The sequence below is a fragment of the Apteryx rowi genome, unplaced genomic scaffold (assembly GCF_003343035.1).
Source record: "Apteryx rowi isolate R43461 unplaced genomic scaffold, aptRow1 scaffold_922, whole genome shotgun sequence".
NCBI classification, from domain to species: domain Eukaryota; kingdom Metazoa; phylum Chordata; class Aves; order Apterygiformes; family Apterygidae; genus Apteryx; species Apteryx rowi.
This window is the reverse complement of record NW_020451230.1, coordinates 207,843-222,624: the sequence shown is the minus strand read 5'-3', so window position 1 is coordinate 222,624 and position 14,782 is coordinate 207,843. Positions and strand designations below refer to the sequence as shown.

The window sequence follows — 14,782 nt, the reverse complement described above, 5'->3', positions numbered from 1 at the left end:
ACTATCTATACTGATAAAGAAATGCCAGCAAGTCCCACTAGCGACTGCTCTTTTTTCCTGGCATCATTTATATGCAATATAAGTCATATTCCTGGAATCATATTCCAAATTCAGTAATGTGTCCTAGATTTTTTTTCTTTGTAACTGTATTTATATTAGAGCTTTCAGCAGTATACAGATTACTTTAGCAGAACTTGTTTCTAATGTAGATTTAACCAGTAGGTTGACTAGACTCTACCTTCTGGTACAGTGAATTGTGATTTATTAAAGTATTATTTTCTGTCTGCAGTGTGGCCTATTTTGCAAGTGAAATGGACTTTGAGTAGGTTTAAGTGAGGTATTAGTTTAGCTAAGGTATATATACGCTGTTTGATGCTTTTTAGAAGTAGTATTGTTGCAATTTGTGCTTGAATGGCTATAATGTTAAACTAATGCTGGTCTTGTATAGCATTCTGCTGTTAATGCAAACATTTCCATCTCTGTCATGTAATATTTTGGAATCCCTTGATATGAATATTAATCTTTTTACTTTTGGGGTTTTTTTTTCATAGTTACACCTGCCTTATTTATAGTTAAAATTATTTTGTTTTTTTTCCCCCCTCCTCATTGCTCCTGTAATTTTTTAAAATAATCTTTGGCTTAGATATTCTTTAGATAGAGCCTACATTAAAAGATAATGATAATAATAATACTATCATTTTTCTGTTAACAGCGCCTGTCAAATGGCTCTATAGACTCAAATGATGATGCCAGTCAAGTTGTGGAACTTCAGGAACTGCTTGAGAAGCAAAACTATGAAATGGCGCAAATGAAGGAGCGTCTGGCTGCGCTGTCTTCCCGGGTGGGAGAGGTAGAGCAGGAAGCAGAGACTGCCAGAAAGGAGCTCATCAAAACAGAAGAAATGAACAGTAAATACCAGAGAGACATTAGAGAGGTAAGGAGTTCACCACATTCACCTCACACTGCTTGACGGTTGTTCCTGCGATATTTGATACAAACTGATCAGGGTCAATAAATATGGGAAGCAAAAGTCTAGCACTGACAAAAGCCTTTGTATGTAGGAAACACAAAATTTATATTAAAAGTAGTATTAGAAATCTATAAGAAAGCATTCATAAAAGCAAATTTGTGTATGTGAAACTCTAATAGGAAGGAGGCCTATCCTGTTATTTAGCATTATTAGCGTACATTCTGGCCACTTTTTCAGCTATTTCACATTTTTGTGATGAACTCTATTTAACAGAGGCGCTAGTTATGTAGATAACTTAATTAAAAGTCCATTTTTAAAAATCTGGGTTGTTTTTATAAAAGTGTTATGTAATCAATTGTAATATTTAATCATGTGTGGCAACTTCATCGTCCTTGTTCTAAGATGCTATTCCCCTCTCAGCAAATCAGTTTCAAAATTTTGTCTCTGCTGGGTGGAAATGTCCATGTCTTGCATGGAAATATATTTCCATTTTCCTTTTCTTTTTCTCTCTTAAATTCGTGGCTCTCTGTAGTATCCTCCAGAACAGCTCTTATGTGGAGCTCAATACTATGTGGATGGTCTGCTTCTAGAATCTTATTTTATTATTTTGGAGTTAGGGGAGTTATCTCTCTGTTACACTGCTTTCTACAGTAGAGGTGTGTGTGTGTATATATATATATATATTTATATATTAATCTGCTCTTTCTAGTATTCTGGAAGAAATTTTCCTGCAGAACTTTTATTACCTGACACAGCCTAAAAGTATCCTCACATCTATTTACTCTGTATATTTTCAATATTATATCCTTTTTATAAAGTTGCAAAACATATTTTGCACCCCATTATCACTTACCTTCTGACAAATACTGCTGTTTCCTGGGCACTTTGATTGCCACTCGTTTCTCTCTCTTTTACTTCCTAAGCTAAAAGCAAAGTGACCACTAATAGATTTGCATGTAGAATAATTGCCAAACATCAATGCGAAATCTACCTGTAAAGGTGTTTTAAAGGTGGAGGTGCCCTTTTTTATTATTTCATAGGACCACAAAAGGTACAGAAAATGCATCTTTTCCCAATGCAGAAAATGATGTGCATCCAAAAAAACCCTTATATAATACTGTTGAAGAATTAAGTAAATAATTATTATTATTTATGTAATTTCTTTCATGCAAAAAGATAACCTCATCTAGACCATCTTAGGACTAGCTATTTGGATCAGTTTATTTATTCATGGTATCTCACTTTAAAAATAATCTTACTTATTTCAACAGCACTGCTTTCATAATATAGCATAACACATATGGCAAGATGTACTCATAAGTAAATATTTTCATTGTGAAAGACTATGTGCCAACATGTAAGTTCTTTCAAAATGCGATACAAGTTTAAAACTAATAAATTTTTCTGCTTTCAATAAAATGAATTGAAGCAGAATATCCAGTTCATTACTAATGAATAATCTATCTAAATTACAGTTATTGACTTCAGTGAGGGCCAACCTGTAGTATACTTATAAAAACAGCAGAAGATTTAAATATATATATCCATAACATATGGATATGTTATCCATATAACATGTTATATATCTCACATTTGGTCATTTGTTTTCCTGCAATTTCAGGACATGTCATCTGCTGTCTGTTACATGTACTTTGGCACAAAATTTTAGTACGACCCAGGAATAAGAGTAAAAATGTGCATATACATCCTTCCCACATCACTGCACTGTGATATCTTTATTATTATGTGATTATATCAATATTCGGATCGAGTCTGCCATTGTTTAAAAAGCAAACAAATAAATGTGAGCTGGGTTTGCCATGTTTGCTTTGCATTGAAATATGTAGATGCTATAAAAATATAGATAAGGTGAGAATTTTTTCTCTTTGCTCTACTCAATAGCAACCACTTTAAATATCATGTTTATAAGAAATCCCAAAGGGAATAATTCTCTTTAAAATATGAAAATTACTGCTGAGCATACTTTACATCCCTCTCTACTGTTAACATAAAAATTAAACTGGCATAAAACTATGTGGGATTTTAATTGCATGGTTCTTAATACTTCTTGTCATGTTAGGCAATGGCACAAAAAGAAGATATGGAAGAAAGAATCACTACGCTGGAGAAGCGCTACCTCAGTGCACAGAGAGAATCCACCTCCATACATGACATGAACGATAAGCTGGAAAATGAACTGGCAAACAAGGAAGCCATCCTGCGTCAGGTTCGGTATCTGCATCAGTCAGTTGCTTTCTTCATGCAGCATGAAAGTTAACACACAAAAAGGGGCCAGATCTACAATGTGAGGTTTCTATTAGGTCAAGCTGCTTGTTTTAAATCAATGGATAACTTAAGCGAAGAAAATTAAGTTGTTCAGCATCTCTAAGCTTCATATCAGAGACTATAACCATGAATACCAGACTAATGTATGCATTCAGCACTGTAAAATAATTGTGTTTTTCTAACAGTATCTTGCACAAATGCACATCAGCTTATCCCCTAAGTGGAGGGTTTCTTATATAATGCTTTCCTAAGATTTATTTTTAAAATTTTTAAACAAAAATCAAAACAGAATGGTATAAACAGGAAAAAAAGGTCACTTCTGCAAGAAAGACCAAAATTTGTGTAAAATAGATCATAATGATTTCAAGTATTAGTATTGCATAGAAAAGATTTTACAGAGATGATTAAGCTTTCTATGAATATCTTTTATAAAAGAGTATAAACTGATTATGCAGTTTTCTCTCGTGGCACTTTGTCTCCAAGGTGATTCCAAAAGCTGTAGTGTAAAGTGAACAGAAAACATTGTTATAATTTGAAGAATACAGTGTGAACTGAAAACTAACACGAAGTGAATATTATTTAAACTGTAAAAGATGAAATTGCTCCTCTTTCTCAGTATCAAATACTTTATTCTTTTTCACCTATCATGTCTTCAAACAATATAAAATGCTATGTGGGAAATAGGCCTGTATGATCTGATAACCTCTGTTTCTGTAACTGTATGCAGATACATTTAAACACACACTCACACATCCCTCTGTCTATATATACATATATGCAGCAAAATTAAAGCATCAGAACACAAACTCTCTGATTTCTACCAGCTTGCTTTGACTGTTTTAACATGTATCTTCAATCATTAGAAAAAAGAAAAAACAAGTTAGCTGCATCTGTCTGCAGAGATTTTATTGCTACCATCATGAGTCATTCTGTGCTGTCGAGAACTACCTACTCAAAACAGTGATTAATAGAACTGGGCTTAAAACACATACAAGAAAGACTTAAAGTTCAATTGCAGCATTGCAATGTGAAAAGCATACCTTTTATGCTTTTGAAGGATTAAAAAACAATCTAAAAGCACACTCCTTTTTCATTATGACTCTTATTACTTGGAGTGAACAGGAGAGTGGGTAGCACTTACTAAGCCATTTATGAATTCTTAATCGTGTAGTACATCTCATTAGGCCAGAAAATGCTTCAAAAGATTTTGAAGTCCTATTTTTCTTTGGTGGTTATCAAGGATTAAACAATTTTACTGATGTAAAATGAGGTCCAATTACAGGTTCACAACAAACAATGTCTCTGCAACCTTAACCAGATAGCAACCAGGATATGATAATGAATGAATTAACCGAGCAGCAATTGTCAGTTTTAACATCTCCTAACATATCGTTGGCATTTGTTCAAAAAATTGCATTTGGCAGTTTGTTCAGAAAATTTGCAGGGAATTTATCCTTTTAGAATTGTTCTTCTTTTCTCATTTTAGTTCCTATATATTTCCATGTTAGACATTTAGAAAGTTCTTGTTTTACCGGCACCAGTACTTTTATTTTGTTTAGATAAACAGCACGTAGATCAAGGAGCTTTTTGTTCATCTTCGTTAGTGCTATTTTACAACTTCTTTTCTTGGCCTTCATATGATGCTGAGCTCTCACATTAGTACGACTTATCATTAGTACAGCTGTCTGCCTACACCAGCACTGCCAGGCTGTGAAATATCCATACCTGTAGTGATTTTGATTGCTTCTTTGATATCTAAGGAAAGAAAGGAAGGAAAAATCTTAATTCTGCCTCTTTATGTATAGTTCTTTCTGTCTTTGGCCTTCAGCTGGAAGAAAAAAACAGGCAACTGCAAGAGCGCCTGGAGCTAGCGGAGCAGAAACTGCAGCAGACCATGCGGAAGGCTGAAACCTTACCCGAAGTGGAGGCTGAGCTGGCGCAGAGAATTGCAGCCCTCACTAAGGTACTGCACTGAGAAATAGGTTCATTTCAGAGTGCTGACTGTTTAACTTCGATTTGCATCCAGATTCCTCACTTCAAGGACAAACATAATGTGCTCTCAAGCTGATTTGAAAAGGAGAAAACATTTCCTGATAAGTATGTACCACAAGTTAGTATTAACCAGCAATGTTCTCAATGCTGTGTTTATAATTCTTACCATTTTGGTGACAGACGAAATAGTTATTTGTAAGTTAGCCTACACTGCATTTATAAAGGAGTCATAGATTTCCAATACATTAATTAACCCAGAAAGATTTTACTATGTCAGAGTTTCCAATTTAAGAAAAATGAAAAAAAAAAGTCATAGTTGTCCTTGATGTTTTCAAGGATCATGCTTGTGAAACAACAATTATTTTCAATTATCCCCCAAAATACTATAAAATCAAATCCTAATGGTGGCTGGAATCATTTGTGCAAGACAATTGAAGACAACTTGTGCTACATACTTGCAGTACATACTTATGAGGCTTGTTTTAATCATTCTTTGTATTGTGTAATCACAAAGACAAATGTGAAACCCCATGAGGACCACAAACGGTGTGGTTTTTCTGATAGCATTTTGTTACATGGCAGCTTTCTTGCAGAAGAATATGAAGATAAAAACAAATTTTCAGTAGTCTGGTTATCATATTTGGCTTCTATTATACTTTCAGGTATGCATGCAGTTAAAACTGTAGTTCAGGTATTATCAACTTTATTAAGACATATAATGATAATGTTTTTTTCTTGCTATCTTCTAATCAGACAAAAATGAAAAACACCTTTGAGAGAGGGTATTACATATCATTCTGATTTATCTAAGATTTCTTTTCTCTATTGCCAAGGAGTGTTTCTGGCTATTTATATGCCTAGCCATTTTTATATTAATGGATTTTTTTTCTTTTTTTTACAATTCTCATGTTTTTCCGTTTATGCAGAAGCCTTACGTGCTAAGTGACTCATTAATAGAGCCTGATTTCTGTGTAATTTAGTTAACTAGAAAGAGAGGCTTTGGGGGGGGGGTGTTTTGTTTTTTTATTTGACTTTGTTAAGGCAAGATCATTATTCAGTAATCAAGATTTTGTGCTGTCCGCTTCAGGTTTATATGAATGGGTGGGAATCTGAAAGGCAGACTGAAAATGGTGGAAAAAAGAAGAATCAGCATAAAGAGAGCTACATGAAATACCAAACAAACATTACTGCATTTTAATAAAAACTAAGGTGCACAAAAGAGCAATCCCTTGGCAACTTAATATTTTTCAGGTTTTTCTTTTCTGATTTGACAAATAATCACATATTCTAATGCCCTTAGTAGTTTAAAAATATTGTTTTCTATTTTAAGAGGACTTTTCCTGAATAATTTCTTCAGCAATTAGGCACCAGTAAGTATTTTGCAGTCTCAAGCATGTCTTTTCTTGCAACTGCATTTTTTCTTGAACATATATTAATGATAAATATTGCAAGAAGAAATCCCATTTCAATCACGCAGAGTATGCAGGGATATTGTTGTTACCGTGACCATAAAGCTCCAGTATACATCTCCGTTTGTCTTCTTACATTGTTTCATTTGATGTGGTTAGAGAACTGTGAACAGAGCTGACACACCACCCCATTTCACTTTGATGGACTTCATCAAAGTTTTTGCCAAGAGGGAAAGCCTGAGAAGTCAATCAGACCGTAATGCCAGTTCTGTCCATTTCTCTCTGATTACACAGAAAGCTGAAGAAACAAATGCAAACTGAAAGTCAAAGTCCAGTGTCTTTCATGGATCACATAAATTTGCCTGGAACCAGTGACTACACTGCAGTCACTTCAGCTTGTTTAAGTAGTTTTAAATTGGCTAGCTGGGATACTGTTAACAGACTAGCCACCCAATGAAAGCTGAAAAACCTACCTAAGAAGCTGAGTAACGCTTAAGTAATTTTGCCGGTGTTGAGCTTTGTGCCAATATACCTGCTCTGTTAGTACTACTCAAACTAGCTGGCTTCAGACTAACTTAAGTCTGCCTGTGTAAGCTGTGGTCACTGCAATGTTGATGTATACTAAGAAGTAAAAGATGAGTCCCCCGAATCAACAAGCTTTTTTGCACTGAAAAAAATCAAAATTTTGATTCTCCTTTCTTTTATACTACCTCAGTGAAAGTGGCCTCACTGAGATTAATGGGGTTACAATGGTATGAAAGTGGAGGTGAGTTGAGCCGAATATATTTTACATATTTATTAAAGGAAAGTGGTATGGGATACCTGGAAACCATGACTGCTTTGCTGTGGGTAAAAAAAACCCAGTTATCTACATATGCATATAGAACAGAACAAATGTGTTCTGGATTTGGATGTGATATTTTTTCTCAAGCTGAAAATATGCATGTTACAATTCTGCATTCAACTTACTATATTCTTCCTCATAATAAACCTGAGTTGGGATCCTGCAAGAGAAGGATGTAGTACGAGATCCTTCTATTGTGTCAGTTTTTAAAACCTGAGTTAAATTTCTTGCTTTATATGGGCTAGTGAATGTTTTTTGCTACTTTTCCATGCCCAAACTAGTTCATAAGGAGTGAACTTCCAAAAGTTTGGAATATACAGTGAACTCAGATAAGTACCCATAAATTTACCTGAATCATTTGAACTTTTCTTTGGCTTTGTTTTCACTGTGTTCTGACCATTGGGTGAGCAACTGGAGGGTTAGTCAACCTGTGGCAGACTAACCTGGAACGGCATGATCCCATGTACTGTGCTGTCCTGCCTGGCCATCGCACTGGCATTTTGTCTGGTCATGACAAGTAGCACAGCTCTCAGCATGTATCCCGGGATCTAGACTGCCATGATTCATTGAGCCACCTTGTACTCACTCTCACAGTGTGATTTGTTTGCCTGCCCTGGAGAAGAGGCAGTTGGTAGCAGGATGAACCTCCCTCCAAAGTTAACTGAACCATTATTTATTCTACAAGATGCTTGTTTTCCTCAGAAGAGACAGACATTGGAGCATTCAGCATCTTTGGATGTCTGTCAAGTATGATTTCTCCTTTCATGTAGTTAGGAGATGGTCTAGTAGAGACAACCTGCATCCACCTACTTCCATTCAGTCACTCCCACCAGAAGTCACTCTCTCCTTGGGTGCTTGTGCAGCTGAGGTACACCTTCACTCCTCCGATCACAAGACGGCCTTGAGCATTTTATGCCATCATTCCAGTATGCAGATTACCAGAAATGCCAACAGTGCTTTTTAGCTGCATTAGAGAAGCACTGAGAGGGAGAAGAGGAAACTGAGGCAGCAGTCATATATACCATAATCATAGTAAAACACAGTTAGCACAATAACATATTTAGCTAATTTTAAAGGTGAAGAAAAATGACATGAAAACTGGAGGCAAGTGAGACATAGTGCTTGTTTTGTGAGGATGCGGGTATCTGATTTGCATTAAGTTGAAAAGAAGTAACAAGAGAGTGAAAGGAGAAGAAGAGCTGCGGAGGAAAGGATGCAAAGGAGACAAAGAAGGTCTCTTGCAGGAAGAAGGTGAGTAAGACAGAAACTTCTCTGAGAAGAAGGGAGGAAGAGAAGATGATGTATTCACCGCTGAAGGAAGTTGATTAATCTTCTGCTGGAAAAAAATGAGAAAATCTTTTGTGAGGAGGGAAGCACAAGAAATAACTCCACATTTACAACACCTCACTGTCAAACCACCCCTCCTCCTGTGCTCCCCTTTCCACAGACGATTTTGTCTTGATGGGAGGACAAAGGGAAAGAAGAAGGGATGACAGAGCTAAATGAAAGGAGTTGCTGACTAAACTTAAGAGGTGTAGAAGGTAGCAGCAAAAAGAGGAAGGGCAAGAATGTGTGGATATCTAGTGACTGAAAGGCTGGGTTTCAGAAAAAGGCGTGATTTAAGCCAAGACACTTTATTTCATATTTGCAATGGGCTAGAAGTGATCAGTAGCTGATAACTCTATGAGCTGTTGTGGCTCAGTCACCATGATCACCTTCAAATGCACCTTGCATAGTTCAATAATGTATTGTTTTATTCTTGGGTCACTCACTAATTCAAGAGATAGCCAAAGGAATGTGTGCCATAAGAAGTTAGTAGAAAATCTGGAGACAGCAGGTGTTCAAAAGTCAAGGTCTCCAAACTGTGGAAATTAGCTTGTACCATTAGAAAAGTTTAGATTTGATCCTGCAGCTCAGCAAGAGGAAGAAAAATGATGACACCTGTATTGTACAGGTGCTTTCTGCATCAGTATGACACAAACTGGATTTTTTCAACTAAGATGCAAGGACCTAGAAAATGTGCAGTGCCAACAGTAACAGATGATGTGAAAGCAACATTTTTTTGGTGGGCGCATTAGCAACAGGAGCAGCAGCAGAGTTTTAACAGGGTTAGAGAGCAATAATACAAGCTGCTTTGGTATTCCATCAAAGCAAATTTTTCCTGTCTATTACTGGCTTGTACTGGCTATTTCGTTGCTATTTTGTAGCATATAAAGTGCAAATTGAGCATTAAGACTCATGCTGGTATCTCATAGGGGTTAGACATTGTTAGTTCTTGTCCACATATTTTTAATCCAGTCTAATATACACAATTTCACAAATCTATTTATAACTGAATATGCTGGCTAAATGCTTTGAATGCTACTTGCTGAATACCACACCATGTGTCTTGCTAATCCTCCTATACAGAGTAATAGAAAAGAGTCATGTAAGTCATGTATTAAAAAGAAGAATCTAGGATGAGGTCTGCCAAGCCAGTAGCCATGCAAGTTCCACTTTAGAAAGTTTTTAACTCTCAGCAAAGCAGTACTGAAGAAATCCAACTTCTGGTTATGAACCTCAGAGTCCATAGTTGTTCATTCTGTCTCAGGTGTGTCTTATTTAGAATATTAAATATTTAGAATAATGACATTTGTTTTGATTCTAACACATATTGAATTTTAATTAATTTTAAAGTCCCTTTACCTACCAGAGAGATGTAAAGAGAGATTATTGTTGAGATTAGCTTTTCCTTTTTTATGCTAGAAAACATAATAGAGGTACTCTGAGCTACATTCAGCAAGGTTTTTAAGCAAGGATGTGCCTTTCAACACTTTAATATTTTTTATTAAAAGAAACCTATCATGCAAAAAGATTTACGTATATCTATGTGTGTGTATATATAGATATATACACACACACACACACCCCTTACTGAATTACAGCCATGGACAGTTAATGCAGCAGGAAGTGATGAAATAAGCAAAATTAGATATTTGTAAGAATTTTATGAGCATTTCTTATTCTTGTAAGAAAGCTTTCTATATAATATATAAATTGTGTATTCAGATAGCATGCATACTTCAGAAAATAATTTTCCTCCTCCTTCTCCTCTCCCAATAATAGTTAGACATAATATCACAATTACTTTATCCATTCAGAAGACAGTTTCCTTCTAAGGAATAAGCTATAGCATGGTTTGGATGGAAAAATCTTATCTTTCTTTTTTTAATCTGAGAAATAAATGTGAATGACAGCTAGTTAGACTGGCTTCTCAAGGGCAGGTTGTGGCAGGCGGCACTACATATCAGAAGTCTTAAATGAGATCTCCTTTGAATCTTGAAGTACTAGCTTTGATTATTTTATTATTTTTGCGTAAGCTTGCAATTAAGTGTATAGAGGCAGTGAAGATTAAGGAACTCACGTTTGAAGTTTGCAGTCAGCTGATGAAACTTCCAAGTAGTTTAATTTTGTAGGGTGATAGCCCCAATAGGTGCTGTATCTCCTTCAATGAAAGTGGTTTCAAAAGAGGTGGAATTCCTTAATCCTTCCCCATCATGAGCTCAGAGCTTTGACAATGATTTCAAACCTTCTCCTGACCTTAGAGCCACATTAAGGGAAAGCCTCCAACCAGTGGTTCAGACAGGACTCTGGGAGGGGAGGAGAAGAGCTTATCTCCTGTTAAGATAAAGCTTGTCATCATGGAAGGGATAACATGTCCTGGTTTCTGCCATCCCAGGGACTGAATTTTTTTCAATCCTATCTTCTTATTTATTCAATTTGGGAAAAGAAGCAGTGAGATATCGTATGAGTGTTAAAACAAACTAATATGCAAAACTCAAAGTTAAGATGAGGTAAATCGTAAAGTAATCATCACTGGTCTAAATTGTAACAAATAGACCAAAGTTTCGGATAATAAGTCCAAATACATCACAATAGGCCTGTTTCATGATCAGAAACAGTAATTGCACTTATCAAATGAGCTTAGTTAGAAATTATACTGACCCTTTCCTTTACATTTTGCAAATATTTGAATTTTGTAAATATACTTAATCTGAAAAGCAAGTAAGTGTTAGTGGTCTTCAATGTTAAGCATAATACTTGCATTTATACAAGGCACGGTTTTCTTATGAATGTCTACATATCAGCAGCTGCAGTTTAGATTTATAAAACTGTAGGTCATAATTTTGTTTTCTGTCTGATATTTCAGTCCTGATAATACTTTTAAGTTTGTGTGTGATTTGGAGTTATGTTGTACAGCTGGAGTTACTTTGATATCTATTCCTAATTATTATTCTGATAAATCAATAGTAGGCAACAGTCTCACTAAAAAATACAGTTTCAAAAGTAGTATTTATTGTACATATTGGGGTTTGCTCATCTGAAGACTAAGAGTTCAGGATCTCTTTCTGAGAGAGGGTAAACTTGAAAGAATGAAATAGTGAGTGTTTGACAAGCACAGGCTCGCAACTCCAAGGCATCAGTAGCACTGTCTAGATTCCTTATGCACACTTCCATTTCCATGGCAACAAATTCAACATAGCTTTCCCCTTTCTTAAGTGTTTTTTTTTTCATTTTTGATGATAACATAGACTTGTTTGATATGACAATAACATGGACATTCATGTTTTGCAATAGATGACCTAATTAAGGTCAACTTCTGTCAGAAGTAGTAATGGATCTTTGGATGGATTACCATTTCTATATTCAGTAATGGCTTTTTGTTCCAATTAATATATTTCTGTTTATAGGTTCTTCTTTTATCTGATGACCCTGATCTTGCCAAAGGGATCCACCAGGGTGGATCCTTTCAAAGGGATATAAACTAAATTATTTATTTGGATAAAAGGGCTTATGTAGTGTATTCTAAAATGGAATACTAAACCTTGAGCCTTGTCTCTTTTGATGTTCTTTCGGTTTTCTAGAAATTAGGGAGTATACCATAACATTTCACAGTTCTATAATTGATCAATCCATTGATTTAGTATTTATGCATTGTTTTAATTCCTAGAAAATGGTAGAAAAATTATAAAGGACTTTCTGACAGTGGCCTCGCGGAGTCGTATTCTGGTGTTTAGTTTGTCATAATTCCAAATAACATTAGACTCTCTTAGGCAGTGTTGCTTTGATTTCACTATGTAGTAATCTGTCATCAGCCAGTCATCACTAACCTTGAACTTCCATGTGTAGGTTGATAGCTTTTTTAGCATTCCATTATTTTTCAGTTTACCACATCAACTGCATCATAATCACCAAGTATCAGTGTAGTTTATTCCACGTAAAAATCTGTCAGTTAAAAGTATTAAATTTTCAGTCACACTTTTCTTTTAAGCATTCTGTGCTGTGTTCTGTTCAGTGTCAGTGTCTTTAGTTCTGATTTTTCAATTTTGTCCCTCTCCTTTTCCTTGACTTGTTAGTCTGATCCAACCTCTTCTACCTCATCTGATGATTATCAATATATTATGGAAGCTAAACTACAAGAAATGATCTCCATACGTAGGAAGGTAGTCCTACTGGACTTTACTTTCTATTGCTAAATAGAATTCATCTGATTTGTTTTCATTTTTTTTTAACTTGTTTTATTTTTTTTTAATTGATAATCAACCATCGTGCAGTTCAGTGCTTCAGGAGCTTACAATTTTACGATGGCAGGTTTGTGTTCAAACCATGCACAGTCTGCATGTTACATTTGGCTGATTTCATTGCTCATAAATAACTCCAATGTTTTGCTGATGCTTGGATGTAACAGGCCTTCGTAGCTGACACATTTCAAGCAATGCTGTTCAGCTGCCTGTTTAAATAAAGTTTCTTTTCTGAAAACTCAGTTTGCAGTTAGTAGTAGCTTGCTTTATGTTTTGTTTAAACTTTACTGAGATAAAGACTTACAAAGCCATTTAAATTATAAAAAGAGTCTTTCTATTTTTTTACAGGCAGAAGAAAGGCATGGAAATATTGAAGAACGTATGAGACATTTAGAAGCTCAACTTGAAGAGAAGAATCAGGAACTTCAAAGAGTATGTGTATTGCAGATAACTTCTGCATGTTTTACTCTTTTAATTTGTCTGAATAGTGCTACATTATAAACTACAGCACACAAATCTATTGACTGGTAAATGCTTTATTTGTAGCAGTGATGGCAGCATCTTCCCATTTTATTTAACCAACTTAATGTAGTAATTTACATCTAGTTGCAGCTGTCTGAGTATTCTGCTGGTACAAAAGTGAATGTGTATTAATCAATAACTAACTAAATTTCTTGTGGAATTTCTTTACATGTATTCAGTTACCATAAAATTTTTGCCTTTTAATGATACAAGTCCGTACTGGTTACCTTTGAACACTAACAGTCTGTCCCTTCTATCCTATATTAAAGGCAAGGCAAAGAGAAAAAATGAATGAGGAGCACAACAAAAGACTATCGGATACTGTAGACAGACTTTTGACAGAATCCAACGAGCGTCTGCAGCTACACTTAAAAGAGAGAATGGCAGCACTGGAGGAAAAGGTAACGTGCAAAGGGCAGTATAAACTTCAGCTTATCAGTGGAGAGACTGATGCAAAGTTTGTAAATAACCAGTCCACCAAATGCTATGAGACAGTGAGAAAAAGGGAATTAGAACTGAGGATGGCCATGTTTCAGATGTGCTGTCAATCCTGTATTTCAGCCTGCTAATTTTCCCTCCTTCCTGTGTGCAGTAAGAATGAAATACTCTCACCACAGGAGAAGGAACCGCTTCCGTAGGAGAAGGAGTGATGTCTACCAGCTTTCCGTGATGTTTTAGCTTTCTGTAAGACATAATGTACCTGTAAAATTCAAATCATAAGACCTTTTTATCCATCATTTCCTTAATCTCTTCCTCTTCTGCTTATGTACCTCTAGTTTGATCTGAGGGGAATCTTTCAGAAGCATATTTCAGAATCTGTCAGAGGATATATTTCCAAGTTATATCATTGAAACAAAATGTTTTACAAAGCAAGATATACCCATTAAAAAGAACAACTTGGGAGAAATAGATGTGTAGAAGATGAGAGTCACTCAGTTCAACAAAAATCCAAAGTTTTTCCTGTTCTTGAAAGAAAATTTTCTTACATGCTTTGGTTATTTTTAGTGTTCGAAATTTAATATGGACTCAAACTGAAGCAGTAAAGGATTTTAATTTTAAGTTCAGTGATTAACAAGGTTGATTTGTTACATAACTTTGTTAACTTGAGTATGGAGGCTACATGTATATGGTGGTATCTGATATTTAACATTTCTTTAATTTCTTTCCTGTTAATCTATATTTCAATTTTCTTTTTACT

The 14,782-nt window shown here is 35.3% G+C and overlaps 1 protein-coding gene across 1 annotated transcript in view; it reads left to right on the top strand.

Moving 5' to 3' along the window:
* The first annotated feature begins 13,428 nt into the window (after positions 1–13,428).
* Positions 13,429–14,782, top strand: part of PPFIA2 (PTPRF interacting protein alpha 2) — a 58,195-nt gene continuing 56,841 nt past the window's right edge. Inside the window, exons 1-2 of the mRNA XM_026091779.1 lie at positions 13,429–13,494; positions 13,854–13,985. Coding sequence (XP_025947564.1) covers positions 13,444–13,494; positions 13,854–13,985 — 183 coding nt within the window. The 5' untranslated portion in view covers positions 13,429–13,443. The remainder of the gene's footprint in view (positions 13,495–13,853; positions 13,986–14,782) is intronic.